This window comes from Lissotriton helveticus, chromosome 7 (genome assembly GCF_964261635.1).
Source record: "Lissotriton helveticus chromosome 7, aLisHel1.1, whole genome shotgun sequence".
Lineage (NCBI taxonomy): Eukaryota > Metazoa > Chordata > Amphibia > Caudata > Salamandridae > Lissotriton > Lissotriton helveticus.
In genome coordinates, this window is record NC_136068.1 from 414,908,723 (window position 1) to 414,922,491 (window position 13,769).

Consider the following 13,769-nt stretch of genomic DNA (forward strand, 5'->3'; position numbering starts at 1 on the left):
GCAGCCTGTTGCGCCATAACGTGTTGTTGAGCCCGGTGATCACGGATAGTCTTTTTAGATCGAAAGGAGGCGCAGGCTTGGCAATCGTTTTCCTTGTGGTCTGGCGAGAGACAAAGGTTGCAGACCTTGTGGTGGTCGCTGTGTGGAAATGTAGCTCCACACTGGGGGCATTTTTAAAATGGAGTCCTTTCCATTTGCCGTAGGCCCGAATGGCATCGATAGGCCCAGCGGCCCGGGTCGATGTCCAGAATCGAGTATTTTTTGAGTTAGCACGTTGAAGCGCACGCAAACGAAAATAGTCGAGTTGTGATGGTTTGCGCGTCGAAAAGGTTTGGGAACAAGGTACCGGAGAGCCGAAGTTACATCCGAACCCGATGGCAGAAAAATACAATTGGAGGATGGAGTTGATGCCCATGCGCACTATCGTCCAAGGGCAGAGTCCCCTATCTTGTGACTACAAAGACTTCTTCCAAGACAACAAACAACTGCAATCATCCGAGCCCAACATCAGATGGCTATCTATGCAAAAGTATGAATTCTGCAGCTCATAGGCCTCGAACATATCCTTCTGATAAATGTCAACTATTCTTTCAGGATTAAGTCAGATCAATGAAAGATTTGTGCTGGCTTATCGAGTACAAAGTGCAGGGTGGACACATTCACACATTTCTACATTAAATCAGGTTGACCCTCCAATTCTGTGCAATAGGATCACTGGCAAGAAATTTACAGCAGTCCAGATTTTGCTAATATTTCTGAAAAGCATTAACTTTCTGGAGAAGAAGGTCCCTTCTCATTCCTTCTCTGATGCATATCCAGGGTGAGTCTACAATTCAATCCTAGTCTTAAATACCTGGACTGCACTTAACGTGAAGTAGAAGCTAGGTGTGTGGAAATCTCTCAAACAATACAGGTGCATGCCACAATATAGTGTTTCTGTACTGCAAGAGCACTAGCTAGGTATGTTTAGGTTTCTATTTGCCTCCATTTCCTTTATAGTTCCTTTGCAGTAAAATTGGCATTAAAGACAGTTATGCATTTATTTTAAATGTGGCTATTTGTTGGCTCTCTTCTAGTTTAACACTGTGTAAACGAATGGTACAAGATGGTGGACAATGAGGTGAGACCCCTTTACGCCCCCCTCCAATATTTCAACCCATTTAGTGATCTTACTCAGAGGAAACTCCTGCTTCTCTTTTTGTACAACTTGAACCCTCTCCTCCGTAACAAGTTCCTGTACCTCTCAACAGCTTTTCAATGCTTCACTAACGCACAGATCTGTCTCACCTACTTCATGAATGATGCCACCATATCAATCTTCCTAATGTGTCTAGTGCTGGAATACTAAGAGCTATAGGGTCTAGCAGAGGAGGTATTGGACAAGAAAGACTGATCAGCCCGAACAGACAGGTTAAGTTTTTATTCATTTACATTATTTCAATGTATTGAATCAGTTATTCTTAAATTCCATATTAAATGGATGAGATGTATTTAGCCCGGAATCAAAGATCCAATGCTAAGTCATGTTACCAACAGTACTATCTGGATAATAAAGCAGACAGCGGAAACATGAACCTCGCCTGCTACATGACTGATCTTCAAGACAGACTCCAACAACTAGAATGCAAGTGTAGGGCACTATAATCCATGTCATCATCAAACATTCACATATTTTCCAAATGTGGTACAGAGTTCTCTTGTCAAGAACCTGGAGCAACTAAAGCATAAGTGGTAGACAATGCTACAGAGGTGACGAGATGCTACATTTCATCAGTGGGGGAGGGTTACGGAGTTGGGATGAGCTCGAGAGGAAGACTACCAAGACCGACTAAGTGCTGCAGTAATGGAAAGATGGGTAGAGGATACTGTACAAGTAGAGATGCAGAAACATCTCGGGCCAAGAGTCTAATGTACATGCCTGGGATCAGGGTGAAACAGCAGGCGGGCTGGGTCACCATGTAGATAATGACATGAACCCCAAACCCTCTTACCTATTATATCAGCAATGGTGAGGTTTAAAGTGCGGGGTGTGTCACTAGGGCGCAGTTCCTCGTCTCGCAACATCAGAAGTATCTGACTGGAGTTCACCTTCAGTGTGGAAGCCATCTGATCTACTACAGTGTGAAGACTGTCAGACTGTAGGGGTTAAAGATGGAAAGTCAGTGAAAGTCAGTGAGTAAGATTAAAAAATGGTGCCAGCATTGTCAGGAACAGCAAAGGAGCCAATACAATAGGACAGGTTGATCAGTAAGGAGACCAGCACAGTGGAAAGAAAATTGCAACAAAGAAAATAGCCTCACTGAGTAGCAATCAAGAAGTGTTTATTAGGCCAATACAGGCCATAAAAGAAATCTACCAATACAGCACAGTGAAGAAAAACAAAACACAAATTAAAAACGGAATAATCTGCTGCACTGAGAAATGTAACATTAACCTAGTCATACAAACATATTAGCAGCAGCTTGTAGGTCAAAGAGTTTAGCATCATTAATATAACGTGCAACGTGTGTAAAAACTAAACAGGATCAGCTACAGTGGGGTGTCTAAAAGAGTAAAGGAAAATGCTACTTACCCAGTATGAATCAGCTCTTCGCATATGGAGCTGTAGAGTGGTATGCTGTGCATAGATCGCCAGCTAGTGTTGGGTCTGGATGTTTGCACAAGAAGTCTTTCCAGTCACAAGGTAGGCGGCTCCACCTTTAGGTGACAGTGCGTATGGGCATCAACTCCATTGTTAGATTGTTTTCCCGCATTGGGTGATAATGGAGTTAGTAAGAGTAGTAAAAGGAGATGTCCATGAATGCATGTATCTAAGCAAGATGTTACTGCAACAGGTACCCAGAGAGGCGGGTGGGCGCATATGACTCTAAAGCTCTATATGCCAAGAACAGAGGAATACTGGGTAAGTAGCATTTTCTGTTTGAAGCATATGAGCTGCAGAATTCATACTTTTGCATAGACTGTATAGCAGTGCTCTCGGTGGTCACCTGTGCAGTGGTCTGAAAAAGTGTTTTAAGAACAGCCTGGCCTACAGAAGCCTGTTTTACCTGCGCGTCTAGACAATAGTGTTTGGTGAAGGTGTGTGGCGTAGACCATGTTGCTGCCTTACAAATGTCATCTAAGGGAATGTTCCCTAAGAATGCCTTGGAAGCCCCTAGTTTGCGTGTTGTGTGCTCTAGGGGGAATTGGTAATGTGCGTTTTGCCTTCTGGTAGCATATTTGAATGCATTGGACTAGCCACCTGGCAATTCCAGCTTTGGTGATGGGGATTCCTTTATGAGGTGGAGAGAACGCTAAAAACAGTTGGTTTGTCTTTCCAAAAGGTTTAGTTCTGTCAATGTAATAAAGTATAGCTCTTTTAATATCAAGTGTGTGAAGAGCTCTGCTACGGAATCTGGGTTTGGGAAAAAACGGGTAACTCTACAGATTGGTTAGAGAGCCGTTGAAATGTATCTCCTTAACAGTCAGTTGCGTGGCTAATATTGGTTTGTTATTAGTGTGCTGTGGTGTTTGTAGGGAGGGGGAGGGGGAGAGAGAGGGGCCGTGGGGACACCTCCCACAGGGGACGGAGGAACTTGTCTGATAGTGCCCAAATATATTGTTGGTCTTATGCTGTGCATATACTACATAGCAGTTATCTCCCAAAGCGGTGGCTAACCTGCATCTGTTGCACTGGTTTGAATTAGTGTACGTAAAACTACCTGGCCCACTCTAGCTTGTTGTCTTGCTAACACATCTACACAATAGTAGGCATGTGTGAGGCGTAGACCATGTTGCAGCTTTGCACATGTCATCTATGGGTACATTTCCTAAGAATGCCATCAAAGCCCCCAGTTTGCGTGTAGCGTGCGTTCTAGGGGGAACGGTTAACGTTCATTTTGCTTTTGCATAGCATATTTGAATGCACTTTACTATCCACCGTGCAATACCTGATTTGGATATGGGATTGCCTTTGTGTAGTGGAGCAAAAGCGACAAAAAGTTGATTTGTGTTACGGAAAGGTTTTGTCCTTTCTATATAATAAAGCAATGCTCTCCTCACATCTAATGTGTGTAGGGACCGTTCTGCCACTGAATCTGGTTCAGTGAAGAACAATGGTAAATCAACAGATGGATATGAAAAGCAGAAATGACTTTAGAAAGGAATTTAGGATTAGTCAGAAGAACCACTTTTTTTGGTGCATTTATAACAAGCATTTGCAATGCAATAGGTCTGGCATTAGGAAAGTTTGAGCAATTGGTATTGTAAGTGACAAATATTTTATGTGTTGGTTTTGTAAATAGCGATAATAGCTTTGTCATTTACAATGCCAATAGTTTTAACGGCAGTAAGGGGGACGGTGGCAGCTTTCCCTGACTCCGTTTTGGCGCCATCTGCGAGCATTCTGCTCCTGTTGTGTTTTAATATTGCTCTAAACCGGCTCCGTGAGCTCGTGCAGAATTTTAGCTGTGTAATTGATTTATGTGCTTTTAAAGGGGCAAAATAGTTTGTTGCCTGTGTCTCACTCTGTTGTAGTGTTGCACTTGTATAATTAGTTTAAAATTGGTTCCGCATACTCACACGCACTTGTTGTTTGTCCTGTGCCTGCACGCCCTCCCAGACCCTCAGCCAATCACGGGTGGGGAAGGCGGGACAGAGACAGAGGCAGGAACATCCTGGGAAGCGAGCGGTTAGCGCTCCAGCTCTCCCCTAACTCGAGGGCTATAAAGTCAGCGAGGCGGAAGACGACTTTGCGGTAAGGGGGACGGTGGCAGCTTTCCCTGACTCCGTTTTGGCGCCATCTGCGAGCATTCTGCTCCTGTTGTGTTTTAATATTGCTCTAAACCGGCTCCGTGAGCTCGTGCAGAATTTTAGCTGTGTAATTGATTTATGTGCTTTTAAAGGGGCAAAATAGTTTGTTGCCTGTGTCTCACTCTGTTGTAGTGTTGCACTTGTATAATTAGTTTAAAATTGGTTCCGCATACTCACAAGCACTTGTTGTTTGTCCTGTGCCTGCACGCCCTCCCAGACCCTCAGCCAATCACGGGTGGGGAAGGCGGGACAGAGACAGAGGCAGGAACATCCTGGGAAGCGAGCGGTTAGCGCTCCAGCTCTCCCCTAACTCGAGGGCTATAAAGTCAGCGAGGCGGAAGCCGACTTTGCGGTAAGGGGGACGGTGGCCGCTTTCCCTGACTCCGTTTTGGCGCCATCTGCGAGCATTCTGCTCCTGTTGTGTTTTAATATTGCTCTAAACCGGCTCCGTGAGCTCGTGCAGAATTTTAGCTGTGTAATTGATTTATGTGCTTTTAAAGGGGCAAAATAGTTTGTTGCCTGTGTCTCACTCTGTTGTAGTGTTGCACTTGTATAATTAGTTTAAAATTGGTTCCGCATACTCACACGCACTTGTTGTTTGTCCTGTGCCTGCACGCCCTCCCAGACCCTCAGCCAATCACGGGTGGGGAAGGCGGGACAGAGGCAGGAACATCCTGGGAAGCGAGCGGTTAGCGCTCCAGCTCTCCCCTAACTCGAGGGCTATAAAGCACCTCGGCGACTCAACGCGCAGTGTTGACGCGCAGTGTGGCGCCTAATCCTGCGCCTAAGACGAGCCAAAGACCAGCCCGTCTGCGCCCGTCCGCGACAGGACGGGGCTAGGGGCCATGGCATCCTGTACCCTCCTAACGGAGAAGAGTCATGTCGCAACTCAGGTTTATTCACGCCAGACTCTATTGGAAATAGGCAGGTATGTTACCACACTGTGCCCCTACTGGACTCGTTCCAGCGTGGGGGGACCTTTTTCTTGTTTGGGTTGTCATTTGCAATTTACCAGCACTGCGGTAATAACTGCTCATCACTTAAAACCTGCCTGTCCTGTGCGGAGCCCTAATCCCGTAACTCAGCCTACTAGCGCACCTAAAGTTCCGCCCCTAGCGTGTAAAAACTTTCTGTGCAATGTTCGCTCCCTTGTCTCTCATGCAACACAGGTGTGGGACCTCATTACAACGGAGAGACCTCATCTGTGTTTCTTAACGGAGACCTGGTTGAAGCCCCATACAATCCCAGCCATAACACTGGGGGTACCGACTGGGTACAAAATAGTAAGGCTGGATCGCCCGATCAAAACGGGAGGAGGATTGGCTATTGTGTTTAAACAAGAGTTGGAGGTTGCTGTCATTGAAACTGTGTGTACCCCGGAAATGGAACTTATGATTTTTACGATCAATCCCACTTCTAGGGAAACCAGGAAGGGTGCACTTGTGTATCGACCTCCTGGCCCATGTGGGACCTTTTCCATTAAATTAATGGAAATTTTGGCAGCTCACATGCAAGTTAACTCTGAGTTCATTTTGGTGGGGGATTTCAATATCCACAGTGAGATCACCACATGTATTGACGCACGGACTGTGCTTACAGATTTGGCCACATTGGGATTAAAAAAAATGAATCAGGGGCCAACTCACTCTGCGGGCCATACTCTTGATCTAGTACTATGTAATTCAACAGCCATTAACTGTCTCAATCCCTACCAAGTTGATTGGACAGACCACTCGGTTATTACGTTTTACACTCGTACTAACTATAAAGTCAAAGCCTTTCATAGGCCAATGGCCAATGTCAGAAGGCCCTGGAACAAACTAGTCCCTGCAGACTTTAGGGACAATTACTCTGAGCCCAATTGGGAAGATTGCGGAGAAAACGCTACCTTAGCCTTAAGCGCTTTTAGTGAAGCTGCGTCAAGAACCATAAATCGTGTGGTCCCGCTGAAAACTTATAAACCCCGCCCGGCCCCAAAACAAGAAGTTTGGTACACTGGAGATCTCAGACAACTAAAACAGACCATGAGAAAGTTGGAGAAAAAATGGAGAGCTACACATAAGGCAGAGGATAAGGAGGACTTTATGAGGTCGTTTAAAATCTATCATAAAGCAATCCGCGCTGCTAGGAAACAACATATAGCAGTTCAATTATCAGCTGCGGGTTCTAACGCAAAAACTCTGTATAACATTCTACAGACGTTCACCAAACCCACTGCCTGTGACACTGAGGGGATCGAATCCCAAGAACTCTGTGACAATATCTCACAGTTTTTTGTCAGGAAAATCGACGCCATATATAATAAAATACTTGCGTCCAATTCCATCTCCAACAATCCAGTTGCAATTGACAATGGAGTCCGGCTGCATACTATGACCCCAGATAATGAGGCCAAAAAGCTTGCCGCTTTCCCACCCATCTCCACTGAAGAGCTGATTGCTCTTGTCATGCAAACAAAGAGTGGGTGCCCGACAGATATCATCCCAGCACGTATTATGCCACTTCTGCTGGATGATCTGGGGGCTGGAATGCGACATAGTCAACTTATCTTTGTGTACGGGGGAAGTCCCTTCAGCCTGGAAACAGGCTCAGGTCAGACCTCTTCGTAAAAACAATTCAATCCCCTGGTCGGATTTGTCAAATCTGAGACCGATCTCTCTTCTCCCTTTTATAGGGAAGCTTGCTGAGAGATATGTGAATCAGTATTTGTCAAAATTTATTGAACAAACGGGTGGACTCGACCCCTCTCAGTCGGGTTTCAGGCCCAGGCACAGTACGGAGACCGCCTTGCTGTCCGTCGCTGACAATCTCCAGATGTTACAGGACAAGGGTTACTCCGTCGTCCTGGTGCTTCTGGATTTGTCAGCGGCGTTTGACACTGTGTCACATGAAATCATGACCTCCAGACTAGTTGACATCGGTCTGGAAGGCAAGGCTATGGCCTGGCTAAGGAGTTTCTTTAGTGAACGCACCCAGAGAGTCATTTTGGGACCGTACCAATCAGAGGAGGTGGTGATCTCAAAGGGGGTGCCACAGGGCTCGTGTTTGAGCCCTACGTTATTTAATATCTACGTGGCACCCCTAGCAAACATCATGAGATCCCACGGGTTCATTCCAGTATCATACGCAGATGATACACAACTCCTCTTCCCTTTTAAAATCATGACTCCTGAGGTGCGTGACTCCTTTGCCCGGGGGATGAAGGAGGTGGCACGCTGGATGACAGCCAATTTTTTGCAGTGCAACGTCTCCAAGACCGAGGTGATGCTCTTCGGAGAGGCCAAACGTCTATGGACTCCTGACTGGTGGCCTCAAGATCTTGTCCCCGTCCCTGAGCCCAAAATGGTAGTTAAAGATCTGGGAGTGAAACTGGATCATGAGCTCACCCTAACACAACAAACCAATCAAGTGGTGGGTTCATGTTTTCATGTAATTGGTCTTCTCAGGAAAGTATTCCCTCTGTTACCGGATTTCACCAGGAGAACGCTGGTCCAGTCACTAGTGTTAAGTAGGCTGGACTACTGCAATGGTCTGTTGCTGGGGGCCAATGAGGGTATCTTGGCTAGATTACAAGTTGTACAAAACACTGCTGCACGACTAGTTTTAAATGCCCCGCCTCGCACTCCCTCAAAACCATTATTGGCCAAATTGCACTGGCTTCCGGTAAGGCAGAGGGTGATGTTTAAGATCTGTTGTGTCATCCATAAATGCCTTATAGGTAAGGGCCCTGGCTACCTCACTGAAAAATTCATCCCTTATGTCCCATCTAGATCCTTGAGATCAGGAGATCAGGAATTGTTATGTGTTCCTAGGGCCATGAAAGCTAGAAAGGGGGGTAGGGCCCTTTCTGTAGCCGGCCCTAAGTTGTGGAACCAACTCCCTAAGGAAATCAGAGTATGCAGGGAACATCTCCCTTTTAGGAAGAAACTCAAAACTTTCCTGTTTAATCTTTAGCTGGTCCAGGGCCTTGAATTAGATCATGACGAGTTGCTGCTCTTTAGTTGCTGCCAAAGGCGCGGAGATACTCCTTCGGGAGTCGATTCGCAGCGCCATAAAAACATGCAAATAAAATAAATAAACTTTCGCAAACGTGACACCTATAGCATTTGTAATGCAATCTGTGTTGTAGGAAACGTGTAAGTCACAACTGAGACACTAGATGGCGGATATGTGCACAGTATGAAACTACAATTTTCGTTCATAGTATGTCTGACTTGACAGTGTAGCTGTCACTGACACTATTACAACTTATTTTAAATGTACAGAGAATGTGTTTTGGCTCCACCCAGAGAAGCATTACTCTGACCTCGTGCTTTTGGTTATAAGGTGTATTATTCAACCTTCAAAAAAGTGCCACCATTCGCATGCCATAGGAGCCACTTTACATCTGAAAAGTACACTCAATTATCAAGCTGTTTTCCACGTTAATTTCTGTTTTTCACGTTAATTTCGCTCTCTCATCCCGTCATTCTATACAAAAAACATCCGTTTTGCTATGTTCTTCCTCCGCACTGGCAAAGCCAATAGGGCAGGCTCTGTTGTGATAAAGAGCATTTATGCAGGTGTTCTGGCACATTATTGCAAGAACTAATGGCTTTGCCAATACTTTTACTTGTGGCAGTTTTGAGTAGAATTGTATGTGATAGTTGTATTCAATTGTTACTTCAGAGCGCCAGCGCCGGGTAATGGGAGAAATGCGCAGTACTTAAATAACAGCAATCCTGTTTGCATCACTGCTAAAGACAACCACTTTGTATGCGGAGGAATACTGGGCACATCTTTCCATTTCTGAAAACAATGTTCACATGTTTATTTTTTAAAACCTTAATACCCGATCTGGAAGTGAATATACTATAGCATGTATAAGAGAAGAGCAGCGTGCACAAAGGCATGTACAGTTCGTGAAAGTGAAACGGGCACGGCGGGACTCCATCAGCGCGGTACAAAACCATCGACGAGAAGTTAAAGCTCGGCTGATGGCCAGGTTTGCAGCAGGGAGCTCATCAGCAAGGCCGAGACAAACTTAAAGTGCTTGAGCCCGAGATAAAGTAAACACATTAGTTAAACCCTGAATTTTTAACAATTACAACAGAATACCGCGAAGCGCCAACCAAAATGTTTTAAGAAAAGAAAGCAGAAAGATGAATTATTGTAACTCTGCTTGTCATCACGTGCAGGTGCAGAAAGACACCAAAGAGAACAGATTAGTCTAGATATAAATCACTTAAATGCACGAAGTCTTTGCTATAAATGCCCGGAGTATTTGCGCTCTCGCGTGCCCATTCTCGCCCCCTCTGAATTCAAAACCAAGCACTGAATAGAACATCCAAGCTCCTGCCTGCCGTAACGGGCACTCGAAGCGCCTCGAAAAATGCCTGGCAACGCCGAGAAACAATCACATTCGACAACTGCAACGCGTTACGAGGCAGGGCCAGCCAGTCTCAGCTCTGCAGCAATTGTAACAGAGGGTGTTTCTGACTGCACATCTCAAACACATATCGTCCAGACGTAGAGGCGAGTCCACATAAAAAAAAGATTGCACGGTTTTTGTGGAGCAAGAAAAAATCCCAAAACTACTGCAATCACGTCCGTGTTTGGTAACATTCTCTAGAGGTGATAATGACAAGAAGGGGTAATAAAATAAGTTCCTATGGAAACCCTTAGAGTTTACCCATACAGCGTCCGGTGAGCGAGACGCTGCGCCCATAACACAGATTTTCCCATTGATAAAAAAAAAAATAAAGTATAGAAGAGGGTCTCGATGCTCGACCTAAAAACAAGATACTGCCTACCGTAAGGTTCTGCCTCTAAGTGACGTCAGGCGGCCGCATGCACTTCCGCGCAGGCGCAGAGTGTTCTTGGCCGCGCCCGCTTCTCCGCTTGCTGATGGCGTACAAGAGGCGATGGACGGCACTGGAGCCCCTGGACGCTTCCGCCCCGCCCGCCCGCCGTAGCAGCACTGGAGCCCCTGGCCGCATCGCCCCTGCCCGCCCGCCCGCCCATCCATCCATTGGGAGCCGGGCAGAAGGAGGGATTCAAACAACAAAAGAGCCCGGTGAGGAAAGGGGGGGGAGCGTGTGTGTGTGTGTTTGTGTGTGTGTGTGTGTGTGCGCGTGCGTGTGTGTGCGTGTGTGCGCCTGCCTGCGTGTGTGTGGGCGTGCCTGTGTGTTTGCGGGATTCGGAGCCAGGGGACGGACAGCCACATACAAAAGCGCGAGGCGCGCTCACGCGGACAAATCTGAGACAGCAGAGGCTCGTGGCCGAACGCTGTCTCAGATTCCCCCGAAAGTAACAGCTATAAGTCCAGAGCTAGACAGCGCATGCTACGCAGACGCTCACCCACTCTGAGTGATGTGATAGCCACAAGGAAAGCAGTTTTCCATGTGAGAAATTGCAGTACACATTTGTGCAATGGCTCAAAGGGTGGACCAATTAGTCTGGTGAGAGATGTTGAGATTCCATACTGGAGCAGGTGGACGTCTTGGGGGAATGACTCTTGAGACCCTCCATAAAGGTTTTGATACAAGGTACTCTAAAAGAGATAGATTTATTTATTTAGAAGTTTTCTATAGCGCTAACAAGACCCGAAGGTAGCAGAGCGCTTTACAGTAACAGGCGTGACAGGGTGAACAACAAGACATGTAACAAGTAGAGGCAGTCCAATATTGGGGGAGGGAAAGTGCGTAACAGTGGGACTTTTGGTGTAAGGATACATAGCTAACACATAGTTCAGTGGGAGATCCTGGTTATCTGGGACCTAGGGAGCGGATGAGGAACAAGGATTTGAGTTGGTTCTTGAATTCCGCATAGGACGGTAGAGTTCTGATATGTGGAGGGATAGAGTTCCATATTTTGGGGGCATTTCCAGTGAAGGAGCAGTCCGCAGTTTTCTTCTTTCTGGTTTTTGGAAGGATGAGCAGCAGGGAGTTGGAGCTTCTCAAATATCTGCTTTGGCCTGCTTTTTTGAGCTTGGTTGCCAGGTACTCAGGTTTACCGGTGTGGAGGGCTTTGTGGGTTAGGCAGGCCGTTCTGAAGGAGCTACGCATTTCCACCGGAAGCCATTCAAGTTCTTTGAGTGCTGGGGAGATGTGATGTTGTCTATTCGGGAGATATGCAGCTATTGCAGCCAAATGAAAGCGTATGGAAGTGTACGCTAAATTGGGACATTGTAGATGTAACAAATAACACATACTTTGTATAGAAGTATCAAGCGGGTTGATGTGGTTGTTCTTACAGTATATAACAAACCGCTTCCACTTTGGTACATACAGGCTCTTGTAGAAGGACGCCTTGCCTCTTTGATAATATTCATGCCATCTGGCGGTAGAGTAAGATAGCCAAATCTAAGACTTCAGGAGCCAGATCACCTGATTGAGTTGACTGGGGTCCGGATGGCTTATGTCTCCATGGCTCTGTGTGTGAAGATTGGGTGCAAGACGTAGTTTTTGGTAAGGAACTACTGAGAGTTCCAACAGGGTTGTGAACCTATGCCGACGTGTCCATGTGGGAGCAACTAGGATTAGTGTCAGGGACGCTGGTTTGAGTTTCTGAACCACTAATGGAATGAGTGTGAGAGGGGGAAAAGCGTAAGCAAATATCTGACCAATTAATCTATAGTGCATTGCCTTTGGACAATGGGTGTGGATATCTGGACGTGAGGTTTGGGCATTTTGCCATGTGGCGAACAGATCTATGTGAGAGGCTCCTCAATGTTTAAAGTATGGAAGGAGGACCAGAGGGTGGAGTTCCCATTCTTATATTTGCGGTCTCTGCCTGCTGAGATATGCAATCTGGTTGTTGACTCCTTGGAGATATTCAGCTAGGCGATAAAGCTTGTGCTGAATGGCCCACCTCCAGATGTCTTGGGACAAGCGGGACAGTTTGAGAGAGTGTCCCCCCTGTTTTTGTATGTAATACACAGCTGTCATGTTGTCTGTACGAATCTGGACAGCTTTGCCCTCTAGGTGAGTTTGAAACGTCTTGAGTGCTAGGTATATTGCAAGCAGCTGAAAGTGATTGATGTGGAGAAACTTCTGTTGTTGGCTCCACAAGCCTTGCACTGTGGACTGTTGTAGATTTGCTCCCCAGCCAGTGAGCAACGAGTCTGCTGTCAGTACTATCTGTGGAAACGGGTCTATGAACGGCCATCCTTTTGATACATTTTATATGTTCCACCGCTGCAGAGAGCGATGAGTACGGCTGCTTATCAACACTAGATCGGTTAATCTGACCTTGTGACTGGTTTCACTGACTGGATAAGCATTCTTGAAGTGGACGCAGGTGCAGTCTGACATGGGGACGATCATGTTGCAGGATGACATAATTCCGAGTAGCTGCGTGTATGTTTGAGCTGGAATCCAAAGGCTGGGTTGAAAGCGGAGACCTAAGCCTGAATATTTTGAATTCTGGATGCGCTGGGAAAATCAAGAGTTTTTTTGAGCATCTATTGAGGCTCCTAGATAGTCCTTTGTATTGGTTGATTGATTGGAGATGAGACTTTGGCACATTGATTGTGAACCCTAGTTTCTTGAAAGGGTGCTGCAGACATTGTTGGTACGTATTGGCTTTGATGAGCCAGTCATCTAAGTATGGGAAGACGTGGATGCTTTTTCTCCTTAGGAGAGCCGCTACTACCGCCAGACACTTTGGAAAGACTCTTGGGGCGGTGGTGACACTGAATGGGAGTACCCTGAACTGATACTGTTGACCTGCAACCACAAACCTGAGGAATTTGCGATGAGCAGGGTGAACTGGTATATGAAAGTAGGCGTTTTCTAGATCTAAAGTAGATAGAAAGTCCCCTTTCTGCAATAGAGGAAGTACCTGTTGGTGTCACCATGTGGAAAAGGTCCGACTGAATGTACTGGTTGAGTTCTCGGAGATCTAAAATTGGTCTGAGAGAACAGTCTTTTTTGGGAATCAGGAAATAAAAGGAGTATACACGAGACCTGTGATGTTGGGGCGGCACAGGCTCTATA

At 46.2% G+C, this 13,769-nt stretch overlaps 1 protein-coding gene across 5 annotated transcripts in view; it reads right to left on the reverse strand.

The window, feature by feature from the left end:
- NFATC2IP (nuclear factor of activated T cells 2 interacting protein) overlaps positions 1-13,769 on the reverse strand; it is a 748,854-nt gene that overhangs the window by 142,011 nt on the left and 593,074 nt on the right. For all 5 annotated transcript variants that reach the window (XM_078652306.1, XM_078652304.1, XM_078652305.1 and 2 more), the window contains one exon: positions 1,992-2,136. In XM_078652306.1, coding sequence (XP_078508432.1) covers positions 1,992-2,136 — 145 coding nt within the window. The remainder of the gene's footprint in view (positions 1-1,991; positions 2,137-13,769) is intronic.